We start from the raw sequence: 13,614 nt of genomic DNA, 5'->3' as shown, positions 1-13,614 counted from the left end.
CTTCTCTCTCCATCCATAGGCCCGTGAGGTATCCAACAAGATTGTTGGCTACCTGAATGAAGAGGGTGTTCTGGACCAAAACAGGTCCCTGCTCTTCATGCAGTGGGGTCAGATTGTGGACCACGACCTGGACTTTTCCCCGGACACGGAGCTGGGGAGCAGCGAGTACTCCAAAGCGCAGTGTGATGAGCACTGTATCCAGGGAGACAACTGCTTCCCCATCATGGTAGGCCACTGCAACTGCGCGTCCCTGACAAACCCCCTGCCTCCCTAAGGTAGCAGACGTTCCCCGCCAGGCAGTCAGCCAGGACCTCTTGGTAGATCTTGAATGCTGATTTGACAGCTTCCCAAGCCTCACACATCTATTCATTCACTCACTCGTTTACTTAGTAAATAGACATTAATCATCTACTCCGTGCCTGGCAAATGAGACACTGTCCCTTCCCTCAAGGACGAAAGGTCTGTGTAGGAAATGGACAGTAACAACTAATGGCAAAGTTGGGAAGCTGGGGAGGGCTGTCTGAGTCCCCGGCCCAGCAGCATTTGGTGTCACCTGGGGTCTTGTTAGAAGTACAACAAGACATTGTTGTCTAAGACATTGGGAAACAGACTCTACATTTTATCAGGATTCCCAGGAGATTCATTTCATACACAGTAAAATTTGTGGAATGTTGCTGTAAGTCACCATGGGGTCCAGGAAGGCTCCTTCCAGAAAAAGCTGAAACCTGATGGATGAGTCAGAATGAGCAGCCAGTATTTATGGGAATTTCCAGCAGGAAGGACAAGGAACTTGCCATGATGCACCTTTTCTTCAGGGATTTTACAGTTAGTGATTTCTTCACTGAAATAAATCAAGGCTGTGAGCTGTGTTATAAAGAACATGAGCTATGGAGTGAGGTCACTCTAGCTCTGAATCCCACATCTTTCCTTTGCAGTTTGTAAGTTCTTGGGCACATGACTCAACCTTTCTGAGCCTCAGTTTTCTCCTGGGTAAAATGGGACCAAATTACCTACCTTACAGGGCTTTATGAGGACCAGAGTGAGATAAAGTATGCATAATGCCTAGCACATGGAAGGGCCAAAATAAATAAATGGTAGCTGTTGTTAGCAGTTATTATTAACAAACCCTTTCCTGTCTCATGTTCTGCTTCCCTGTGCCGGGATCGCAGGACTCCCTCCCCACCAAAAATTTGTAACCTTTGCTATAAAAGATTGAATGAATCCCTTCAGCCCTTTTCCATAGCGGGACGTCATGAACTTCAAGGTATTGGGGGCCCAAGATGTATAGTGTCAGCAGGAGGCACCTGGAGCCAACGTCTGGTCCCAGGGTCCCAGGAGGACACCATCAGCATTTTTGCCAGCTGCATCTGGACCTGCCCTGGGGTTGCTAGCTGTACCACCTCTGCCCAGTCACCCTAATGTCTCTGCAGTTCCCGCGCAACGACCGCAAGGTGATGACTCAAGGGAAATGCATGCCTTTCTTCCGAGCTGGGTTTGTCTGCCCCAATCCACCTTACCAGTCTTTGGCCCGAGAGCAGATCAACGCCCTGACCTCCTTCCTGGACGCCAGCTTAGTGTACGGCTCTGAGCCCAGCCTGGCCAGCAGTCTCCGTGACCTCAGTAGTCCGCTGGGCCTCATGGCCGTCAACCAGGAGTTCTGGGACCACGGGCTGGCCTACCCACCCTTTGTCAACAAGAAGCCGAGCCCCTGTGAGGTCATCAACACCACTGCCCAAGTGCCTTGCTTCCTGGCGGGTGAGTTTAGGCTGGGAACAGAGGTGCCCGAGGACAAGGGGGTTATCCTGGGGACTGAGAGCAGAGGGAGGCCAGAAAAACTTCACGAGGCCCCTGGGCAGCCTCCGGGGAGGCTTTACCATTGTTCCTTCTCATCATCTTCTGCAAAAACACACACCGAGCCACCACCGCCCCGGGCACTGTCCAGGACAGGCAGAAGGGCCCAGGTGAATACAGAATCTAAGAATGTATGTTCACTGTAAAAATAAATAAGAAAATTCACAAGATCCCACCACCCACAGATAATCATTCTTAGCATTTGAATGACTATCTTCCCAGGTTTTTTTCTATCCCATCGCTCTACATTGTTTTACATCATTGAGGTTGCACTTGAAATAATGCTCTGTAACCTGATGACTTCCCTTCATGCACCACATCATGAAATCATCTTCTACAGTAGGCTCTTAAGTGGCTTCCTGGTATTCCGTGACATTTATTATCATAATTGATTTTGTCAACCCGATTTGGAGACATTCAAGTCATTTCTGGTTTTCTTGTGATTTTTTTGTTCTTGTTTTTAAGTTAATGAGCATCCTTGTTGATGAATCTTGGTGCACATTTAAAAATTTTTTACTAAGCTAATTTCCTAGAAGAGGAAGTTCTAGATGAAGAGGAAGATACAGCTTTAATGCTTTTTATAAACTTGGCACAAAGCCCCTACTCCATACAGCCCGTGCACAACCAAATTCTCATTCTGGGGGCTCCTGTCCTCCTGGTCCTCTCTGCCTTTGGCTTTCGGAGGCTTTCTCTCTTCTAAAGATCCACTCCCCCGGGGCAAGCCCCCTGCCACCCAGACATGGCAGGAGGCCAGTCTGTAGGGCCAAATCTTTTCTTAGCTGTGTCCCTGCATCTCTCACATCAATCCAGACCAAGCCTTTTCCTGTTTTCCCCCCAAAAAATTACCCAGTACGACTAAGCATTTGTGAATTTAATAGACTTTCCTGAAGATTGGAGGACACAGAGAAAGATCCGGTCTTGCACCATCTATCTGACCTCCCATCCTATTCCTCCATCCCTCCCAATTGTCTCTATCTCATCCTGTATTACACAGAGGAATTGGACCCTACCCTCAAACTTGGATTCCTAAAACCTTCAAAGTTGTTCCACACAATGAAAAGCCCCTTGTTTATTTGTGGGTCCCATCTTGGAAGGCAGTTGGGATTTAATTACCAAATTTTAATTTTTTAATGTCACCTGTAGTCTTTATGTCAGTCTTGAGGGTCGACCTTATTAGCCCCATTTTCCCAGATATGAAGACGGTGGCTTAGAAATGTTAAGTCTTAAGTCACACGGCTTAAAGGGTGTGTGTAGAGTTGAGATTTAAATCTATGAATCCCAACCCTGATCTCTTTCCACCTGACTTCCCTTAAATTAACTGGAAAGAGGGGCTTAGGAGAGGTTCTCTTTGGGACATTGTCACTGATTTCTTCGTGCAGGTTCCTGGGGTCTGGGGTTGCTCCGGGGAACCCACCTTCCTACCTTGTGGGCTTTTAGGAGATTCCCGAGCCTCAGAGCAGATCCTGCTGGCCACTTCCCACACCCTGCTTCTCCGAGAGCACAACCGTCTGGCCAGAGAACTAAAGAAACTCAACCCTCACTGGGATGGAGAGAAGCTCTACCAGGAAGCCCGGAAAATCCTGGGAGCCTTCATGCAGGTGGGCCCAGGAGCACTGCGCCACACGCCAGCCTCGCTTCCGCTCCTGACTCTGCTCTCTGCTGGTCCCCACACCTCCCGCTAGCCCCTCTGCTTTCCCCCTTGCTCTGCTGCTGCTTTCCCATCGTCTCATTCTTGTAAACTTCACCTGTGTTTCTTCTGCCTCTTAGCCCCAAAATGAATCCCTGGATTCAGAGTACTGGAGAGTCAGTCTTATGTGGTCACTCAGTGTGCCTGCCCAGGTGCCCTCATTGGGACCGTAGGCTCCATCACTCCTGGGACTGTGACAGCCCACTTATTTCGGTTGTTTTGATTGGATTATCTTCTTTAAAAATTTCTGCACTTAAGCCACATGTCTCCAGCACAGTTAATTGCTATTGTTGCCAACTGACTAGAAGAGATGTAGAAATGGTGATATATTGACTCTTACTGTTTAAACATTTTATTTTGAAATAATTGTAGATTCTCAAGAAGTTGTCAAAACATGTTCATGCACCTCCCCCAGTATTAACACTTGGCAGAACTATGTCACCAGACCACAGTCAGGAGGTTAACATTGATAACAACTACAGAGTTTATTCAGATTTCATCAGTTATAAACACAGTCATCTTCATGTGTGGTTTATGCGGTGTGGTGCGTGTGTGTGTGTAGCTCCAGGCAATTGTATCACATGTGTAGTTTCATGGAATCACCACCACTATAAAGATACCCAAGTTCCATCGCCACAAGACTCCCTTGTGCTACGTTTTTATAGCCACAGCCACCCTCCCCCTTCCCATTTTCCTAACCCCAGGCAACCACTAATCCATCCTCCATCTGTACACTTATGTTACTCCATGAATGTTATATAAATGAAATCATGCAGTATGTGTTCTTTTGAGATTGGCTTTTCACATTCAGCATAATTTCCTTGAGGTTCATCCAAGTCGTTGCATATATCAATAGTTCATTCCTTTCTGTTGTTGAAAACCATCTCATGCTTTGTTTAACTGTTCACCTATTGAAAGGCATTTGGATAGTTTCCAATTTCGGGCTATTGTGAATAAAGCTGCCATGAACATTCATATCTAAGTTTCTGCATGAAAATAAGTTTTTATTTCTCTGGAATATAAGCCCAAGAGTGCAATTGCTGGGTCATATGGTAAGTCCATTTTTAGTTTCAAAAGGAACTGCAAACTGTTTTCCAGAGTGGCTGTATCATTTTTACATTCCCATCAGCAATGTATGAATGACCCAAATTCTCTGCATCCTGGTCATTATTTGGTGTCATTACTAATTTTTTTTCACCCTTTCTGGTAGGTATGTAGTGATATCTCATGGTGGTTTTAATTTGCATTTCTCTGATGGTTGATCAAATTGAATATCTTTTCATGTGTTTTTTGTCATCTGGATATCCACTTCAGTAAATACCTGCTCATGTGTTTTGCATATTTTCAAATTGGATTTTGTCTTTTAATGTTGAGTTTTGAGAATGATTTATATATTCTGGATACGAGTCCTTTGTCAGATATGTGACTTTAAATATTTTCTTCCAGTCTGTACTTTGTCTTCTCATTCTCTTAACAGGATCTTTTGCAGAGTAAGAGTTTTTCATTTTGATGAGGTCAAATTTATCAGTTTTTTTCTTTCATGGATTGTGCTTTTGGTGTCAAGTCTTTACTCTTTCCCTAGTCCTAGATCCCAAAGATTTTTCTCCTGTTTTTTTTTTTTTTTCCTAGACTTTTTATAGTTCTATGTTTTACATTTAAGTCCATGATCTATTTGGGGTTAATTTTTGTGTAAAACATAAGGTTTAGATCAAGGTTCATTGGTTGGGGGGAGCTACCGGATGTCTAACTGCTCCTGCACCATTTATGCAAAGACTGTCTTTCTTCTACTGAACTGCTTTTGCTCCTTTGTCAAAAGTTATGTGGCCATGTTTATGTGACTCTATTTCTGGGTTGTCTGTTCCATTCCACCAATCTATGTGTCTATTCCTACACCATTGCCACACTGTGTAATTAATAACTATTAGTAACCACATAATAAGACTTAACGTTGGGAAGAATGACTCTTCCCACTTTCTTCTTCTTTTTCAAAATTATTTTGGCTACTGTAAGGTCTTTCCTTTTCTGTATATATTTTAAAACAGGCTAATCTATGTCTACAAAGAAATCTTGCTGAGATTTGGATAGGAATTGTATTAAAAGTATAGATCAGTTTAGGGACAAATGACATCTTTACAATGTTGAATTTTCCAGTAGATAAACATAGTATGTCTCTCCAAGTATTTAGATTTTCTTTGATTTCTTTCTTCAGCTCTTTGTAATTTTTATCATCCAGAGCCTACACATGTTTGTTTCATATATACCTGAGAATTTCATTTTCTTTGGAGGAATTATAAATATTACATCTCGTATTTCAGTTTCCACTTCTTATCAGTGTATAAATATATAACTGATTTTTTAATTGAAGTGACTCAATACTAGTCAGTTTACAATGTTGTGTCAATTTCTGGGGTACAGGGAAGGGATAAATTGGGAGTTTGAAGCTTGCAGATAATTTACGATTTTTATCTGCTGATTCTGTATCTTATGACCTTGCTGAGCTCAATTAGTACCAGGAGTTCTGTAGATTCCTTGGGATTTTCTATATAGATAATCATGCCGTATGCAAATAAAGGCAGTTATATTTCTTCATTTTAAATTTCTTTTTCTTCCCTTATTACAGTAGCTATAACTTCCAGTACTATATTGAGTAAGAGTGGTGAGAGCAGACATTCTTATCTCCCAATAATAGAAGAAAAGCATTCAAATTTTCATCATTAAGTATAATGTTGGTTATGAACTTTTTGTAGCTGCTCTAGATGACGTTGAGGAAGTCCTGCTCTATTGCCTAGTCTACTGAGAGTTTTTGCCATGAACAGATGTGGAACTTTGTCAAATGGTTTTTCTGCATTGATTTGTATGATCATATGATTTTTCTTCTTTAGCCTGTTTTGCTTGCTTTGGGTTTATTTTGCTCTTCCTTCTAGTTTATTGAGGTTGGAACTTAGAGTATTAATTTGAGAGCTTTCCTCTTTTCTAACATAAGTATAATAAGTGATATAAATTTCCCTCTTAGCACTGAGTTAGCTGTAACCTACAAATTTTGATATGTTCTGTTATCATTTTCATTCAATATGTATTTTCTGTTGTTATCTTCTTTCAGACTTCCTCTTTGACCTGTGGCCTATTTAGAAGTACGTTATTTAATTTAGAAGTGTTTAAACATTTTCCTGCTGCCTGTCTGTTATTAATATCTAGTTTGCATAGTTTTCTTAGTAATTGTTCTCAGTATTGTCATATGTGCATCATATCAAAACCTACAGGTGTCAGTGTTTTATCACTTTCCATGAAGTGTAGAAAACTTACTTCCATTAGATCCCTACATTTAGCACCACATCAGATAGTGCTTTAGCCATAAACTATGATTAAAGAAACTCATAAGGTAGAAAATAATTTAGTCTGTTTGCTTCTATTTTCCATTACATTGTTCTTATTTCCTTTCTGAAGTTCCCAGCCTTCTTCTGTTATCATTTTCTTTATGCTTAGAGAGTTTCCTTTAGCCAGTTTTTGAGGATACATCAGCTAGCAATAAATTCTCTTACTTTCCTTCATCTGAGAGAATGTCTTTTTTTCGTCTTTATTCTTGAAGAATAGTTTTACCAGATACTAGATTCAGGGTTGACAGTTCTTTTCTTTCAGCACTTGAAAAATGTACCACTTTTCTGTGGCCTCCATGATTTCAGATCGGAAATTCACTGTTATTCAAATTGGTGTTCTTTTATAGGTAATGAGTCATTTCTCCTTGGCTATTTTTAACACTTTTTATTTGTGTTCAGAAATTTAATTATGATGTGTCTTAGAGTAGCTTTCTTTGGATTTTTTCTGTTTGAAATTCAGTTTCTTAAATCTGTAAATATATGGGGAGGTTTTCAAACATTATTTCTTCAAATACTTTTTCATCCCACTCCCTTTCTCCTCTACTTCTGGGACTCCATTAATATGAATATTAGATATTTTATTATTGTCCCACAGAACCCTGAGGTTCTGGTTTGTTTGAGGTTTGGGGGGGGCACTTTTGGGAGTTTTTTTCAGTCTATTTCTCTCTGTTGCTCAGATTGACTAAATTCTATTGGTCTGTCTTCACTGTCACATCCACCATACTACTGGGTCTAGCCAACAAGTTTTTCATTTCAGTTAGTGTATTTTCAGTTCTATAATTTCAATTTTTTAATAAAATTCTACTTCTTTGCTGAGATGTTCTGTTTTTTTCATTTGTTTCAAGATAACATAATGGATTGTTGGAGCATTTTTATGACAGCTGCTTTAAAATCTTTATCAGATGATTCCAACAGCTGATTCGTGTCAGCATTGGCATTAGTTGATTGTCTTTCCTCACTCAAATTGTGGCTTTCCTGGTTCTTGGCCTTATGAGTGATTTTCAGTTGTATCCCAGACATTTTAGTTACTATGTTAGGAGACAAGATTCTTGATCCTGTTTAATTCTTCTGTTTAAGAATGCAGTTACTCTATTTAGGTTTGGCGTGTAGGTTCTGGCATACTTTTGTGGGATTTAGTTCCAAAGACAGTTTAGTTTCCTGAGCCCTTGCAACGGCATCCTCGTCTGCTTCATTCTTCTGGTGTTTCTGGGGTTTCAACTCAACCCCTGTTGACTCTGTCTGTAGGGCAGGAAGGTACTTTCCTGGCTCCCTTCTGTTGCTAGGCAATCTTCTAGAGGATCAGAAGCCACTGCACCTGAGTCTCTATGCCGATGGATGAAGAACAGAGAGACGGGGCTTTACTGCTGCAGGCAGATCAGACCATTCACCAGCCTGGGTTGTGTATCAAGGGCAAAGATGGCTAATGGTTTGAATTGTGAAGTGGGTTTGGGGGCTCTTTGCTAGGTCCCTGCTGAACTTCCCCTGACCCAGTCCTCTGCAGAAAGAGAGAGAAGGCTTTTTATAGCTTCTTTTGTCTATTCCTATTGGAGCTTCCAGGGTGCCAGCTTCTCACGGACCCAGACTAGGATGTGTAGGAGCTCATCTTATTGTCATTCCTCAAGTCCTGAGGTTCTTATCCAGCCCACCTTCTTTCCAGCTTTTAGAGTCTATTTATTGTTGTCTGTTGAATAATTTCCAAGGTTTTTAGTTCTATTTAGTGGGGAAGACTAAGGAAAAATGAGTCTACTCCATCTCATTCTGGAACCAGAAGCACGTGCTCTTCACCATCGAAGAGATCTATTTCCATTTATTTCTTAGAAAAGTCTCCAGAATTCAACATTTATTATGAAAATTTTAGACTCAGAAATCTTGCTGCTAGAGATGTTTGTAGGAAATCATTCAAAGAATTAAAAATATCTACATAAAGACTATCTGAGTTGAGGCTTATATTCGTTTGGTTGAGCTGTCATAACAAAATAATGCAGACTGGGTGGCTTACACAACAGAAATTTATTTTCTCACAGTTCTGGAGGCTGGAAGTCCAAGATTCAGCAGTTAGCGGGTCTAATTTCCCCTGAGGCTTTTCTCCTTGGCTTGGCCGTGTTCCCTCTGTGTCCTCACATGGTCTTTCCTCCATGCATGCACTTCTCTCTTCTTGTAAGGACACTAGTCTTATTGGATTAGGGCCCCACCCTTATGACATCATTTAACCTTAATTACATCTTAACTGGCCTTATCTCCTAATACAGTCCCACTAGAGTGTTAGAGCTTCAACATATGAATTTGAGGGAGACACTGTTCCACCTGCAATGAGGCTTCTTGGACTACAGGAGGAAGAAGCCCACTCAGACTAGTGCAGGTGTTTTGTATTGGCTCACCCTAGACAAGTGGAAGCAGGTAAGGGTTTCTCCTGGAACCCCTGGGCAGGGACTGTAGTTGGGCCTCAGAAAGGGTTAAAGCCAGAGCCTGGAAACCATCTGGAATTAGGGCAGCTACTCTCGCTCTGTCTCTCCCTCCTCTCTGCTCCTCTCTTCACTTCTCCACTCTCCTTCTCTGCAGATGGGTTTTCCCTGCTTTTCTGCACATGGTAGGAAATGACAGCGCATATCACCCCATCTGTCCCTCAGATCAGGCGCCACCAGAAACAGTCTAGGATAGCTGCATTTGAAATCTAAGTTCCTGAGAGAGAGAATCTGACTCACCAGCCTCGTCTGGTGCCACAGCTGAGCCAGTCACTGTGGCCAGAGGCAGGGGTCTGTCCCCTGCTGACTCCCACAGCCTGAGGAGCAGACTGCCTGCTCCAAGGATGACATCCCTAGATCTAAGCTGCTGAAGAAATGGGCAGCAACCAAAGAGTAAAACAATAAAAAAAAGGACCCACAAGTGCAAGAGAATATCATACACATTTAATTATATAATAGTTGTGAGCTAGGTAGAAATGTGAGAAACTTTAAGTGAAAAAGCAGAATGCAAAAGCATGCATTCTCCAGGATTACAGTTATGTAAAAATAGGTATCCTGTAGACAAAGATTCGAAAGAAGAAACAATTATTATAATTATTGAGTTAAGTGGTGGCATGATTTTTCCAAATTTTCTCACTTTATGTTAGTTCATTGTTTTGAGCAAAACAAAATGAAAAACAGATCTCTCTGCAGTGCAGCATTTCTTTGGGAACTGGAGGTTGAATGAACTTTCCTTGGTTACCCTGTGAATCATTCCTGTGGTTCTTCATTCTACTCACCCTGGCCTATGGGGAAAAGTTTAATAATATGACTTCATGATGTTAAAGTGATGCATAAAGACTGTCACTTTAGCTTCAAAGTCGTAAACTTATAGCAAAGATGGCAAAGAGAGTACATCTCAAGTGCCAAATTAAAGTGACTGATTGGTAAAGCCTACATGGAGACAAATTATGAACGAGCAGCAGAAAGTACGTCGTGATCAATTAGCAATGTCTGCCAGGGTCATAGGAAGGGGAATTGGACACATGTGCTATCCATTAGCCATCCTTGATTTTTGACCAGTCATCCCTCTTGGCTGGAGCTTCTCTCCCACCTCACTCTGCAGAGGTTTACGTCTCCTCCTGCCCTTTTCTCACAACTCGTTTTCCCTTCCAGATTATCACCTTTAGGGACTACCTACCCATTGTGCTAGGTGATGAGATGCAGAAGTGGATCCCTCCATACCGAGGCTATAACAAATCTGTGGATCCCCGAATCTCCAATGTCTTCACCTTTGCCTTCCGCTTTGGCCACTTGGAGGTCCCCTCCACTATGTCCCGCCTGGATGAGAATTATCAGCCATGGGGTCCAGAACCAGAGCTCCCGCTGCACACCCTCTTCTTCAACACCTGGAGGATAGTCAAAGATGGTATGTCCTTTCAGGGCAGCACCTGGCTGTCTCACTCTGCAGCCTGCTTCTAGGGAAACCTGGCTTGGAAGTCAGACTCCGTGCACTTCCTGTGTGACCTTGGGCAAGTGAATTCACCCCCTTGAGCCTCAGTTTTCTTATTCGTGAAATGGGGACAATAATAATATCTATCTAACTAGGCTATACAAAAATTGAAATATATGGATAGAACTTAGTCTGCAGTGGTTCCTGACACACAGAACATGGTCACTAAATATTAGCTATTATTCTTTCCTTCCTCCTCTGACCTTAAGTTGCCTCCTCTGCTTTCTTTCCCTGTCTCAGGCTTCTCTGATTGCTGTAGAAAGAATGCATGGGTCTGGTAAATAAACTGCTCTTTCTGCCTTCTCTACAGCTTTCCACCTCCATTAAGTGCCAAAGGTTGGACACAGCTCCCCTTAGGATTCCTGGGCTGGGCTGTAATGAAATTGGCTTTCCTTAAGGCCTGACAAATCAGGGCATTTGATTTCTGCCATCTCTTCCCATGCTGCACAGTTCCTTGCAGGAACATATGGCAGGAGAAGGAGCCAACTCTCTGAACTAGAGCTTGGGAAAAGGTCCCTGAGGCTGATGCTCATGCCATCATCCCCGGAGTGCCCCCTTCCCTCCACCCCGAAGGTGTGCAGTCTGAACTGGACCCCAGCCCCCAGCCCCCAGCCCACCCTGCAGGCCACAGCGGGCTCTTCCCTCCCCACTTCCAGCCCAAAAGGTTCAGTTAGCTCTGCTTTCACCTACGAGAAAATGTCTGGTGGAAGGGGCAGACAGCAGTGGAAGATGTCCCCAGCCTACCCCCATCCCCATGAGGGCCTGGTCTCCCTGCAGGTGGAATTGACCCTCTGGTACGGGGCCTGCTGGCCAAGAAGTCCAAGTTCATGAGTCAGAAGAGAATGATGACGGGCGACCTGCGCAACAAGCTCTTCCAGCCCCCTTACACGATCCACGGCTTTGACCTAGCTGCCATCAACATACAGCGGTGCCGGGACCATGGGATGCCCGGTGAGTGGGCCAGGGGTCCAGCCATGCCTGGGGAACTTGTGGCTACTTTCCAGGGTTCCTGGGGACTCTCTTCTATAGCCCTGAGGCTCTGATCAGTTTTAAAACAGAAGACCAAGATGCCCATTTTTAAAACTTACTTTGTTCCTCTGTGAAATGGAATCTTCCATTCTCCCTAATGCAGAGACCAGAAAACACATCTGGTACTATCTTTGAGCTCCTCAGATGAAAAAGAAATCAACAACTGACTTCTAAAACCAGTTTTAAAGCCCCGAAAATATTAAGAAACGGATCATAGAGGGAAAGCAATGATTATTGGACCTTCTTAAATGTAGTACTTATGAGCCACACTGCCTGGGTTCAAATCCCGGCTACACCTTGTCTAGTTGTGCGATCTTTGGCGAGTTACTTAACATCTCTATTCCTCAGTTTACATATTTGTACAGTGGTTGGAATAGTGCCTGGACCCAGAGCAAGCCCCAAAGAACCTACTAGCCCTCTCTAGGCTTCAGTGCCACAGTATAAAACAGTGGCTCCCTGCCTACCCTGTCCCAGAGGCTGCGAATCCAGACTTTCTGGGGCTGATGCAGTGGGCGTGTCCCCCAAAGAGACTGTGGGCAAGAAGTCCCTGGGATGAGACAGCTTCAGCCTCTCTGCCCTAGGGTACAACTCCTGGAGAGGCTTCTGTGACCTCTCACAGCCCCAGACGTTGAAGGAGCTGCACGCAGTGCTGAAGAACAAGAAGCTGGCTAAGAAGCTACTGGATCTGTACAGGACCCCCGACAACATCGACATCTGGCTAGGGGGCATCGCTGAGCCCCAGGTTAAAAGGGGCCGGGTGGGGCCTCTCCTGGCCTGCCTACTAGGGAGGCAGTTTCGGCAGATCCGAGATGGAGACAGGCGAGTGACCCCACCGTGGGGAAGGCGGGGAGGGAGACCCTTCTCTGCAGGGGGCGTCCTGACATCCTGCCTGAGGACTAACTCCAGACCTCGGCATGGCCCCAATGACCTCGTTCCTACCCTTTGACAGAGTTGGGAGGGGCCCACAGCTGGGCTGATGGAGAAACTCTGCGTCTGTCTCTGCAGGTTCTGGTGGGAGAACCCTGGGGTCTTCACTAAGAAGCAGCAGAAGTCTCTACAGAAAATGTCCTTCTCACGCCTTGTCTGTGACAACACCCACATCACCAAGGTCCCGCTGCACCCCTTCCAGGCCAACAGCTACCCTCACGGCTTTGTGGATTGCTCAGCCATTGATAAGTTAGACCTCTCACCCTGGGCCTCAGTGGAGAATTAGGGGCGTGGACTCCACACTGTGCAGTAAAGCACCCTTTGGTCCGCGATGCCATTTCAAGCAAGTTCAATGACCTGGTCCCTTAGAGCACCACACCCTAGTCCCAGCCCTTCTTTCCAGCAGGATCTCTCTACACGCCCCAGCCTCGCTCCAGCCCAAGGCCAGCCTCTCTGGCCTCTCCAGCGCTTCCTCTTGAATCCCACTGCTCCCACCCGCATTCCCCCATCCTCTCTGCCTGTGGAAATCCTCCTTTCTGTCAAGACTTGGACCACTTGAGATGCCTTCCAGGTATCTCCCATCCTCTCTCCTAAACAAGTCTTGGCTGAGGCTGTGGTCTTTGCACATGTATCTTTCCTCCTGTCCCCTTGAATTAGATTGTAAACGCCTTGATCCAGGGACCACAGCCTGCTTCTAAGTGTGTCCGGTAGCCCCCAGCATGGTGCTTGGCACCCAGTAATTGCTCAATAAACTTTGCTGATTGACTACAGGCACTGGCAATGACCTTGTTC

General features: G+C 44.2%; 1 protein-coding gene across 3 annotated transcripts in view; it reads left to right on the top strand.

Moving 5' to 3' along the window:
* Positions 1-13,614, top strand: part of LPO (lactoperoxidase) — a 38,918-nt gene extending 25,304 nt beyond the window's left edge. For all 3 annotated transcript variants that reach the window (XM_074342735.1, XM_045513773.2, XM_010951066.3), the window contains 7 exons: positions 20-226; positions 1,431-1,755; positions 3,289-3,449; positions 10,530-10,782; positions 11,644-11,817; positions 12,477-12,714; positions 12,901-13,614. In XM_074342735.1, coding sequence (XP_074198836.1) covers positions 20-226; positions 1,431-1,755; positions 3,289-3,449; positions 10,530-10,782; positions 11,644-11,817; positions 12,477-12,714; positions 12,901-13,108 — 1,566 coding nt within the window. In that variant the 3' untranslated portion in view covers positions 13,109-13,614. The remainder of the gene's footprint in view (positions 1-19; positions 227-1,430; positions 1,756-3,288; positions 3,450-10,529; positions 10,783-11,643; positions 11,818-12,476; positions 12,715-12,900) is intronic.

This window comes from Camelus bactrianus, chromosome 16 (genome assembly GCF_048773025.1).
Source record: "Camelus bactrianus isolate YW-2024 breed Bactrian camel chromosome 16, ASM4877302v1, whole genome shotgun sequence".
In the NCBI taxonomy this organism is placed as follows: domain Eukaryota; kingdom Metazoa; phylum Chordata; class Mammalia; order Artiodactyla; family Camelidae; genus Camelus; species Camelus bactrianus.
Note: the sequence above shows the minus strand (reverse complement) of the source record. Positions and strands in the feature narration are given on the sequence as shown.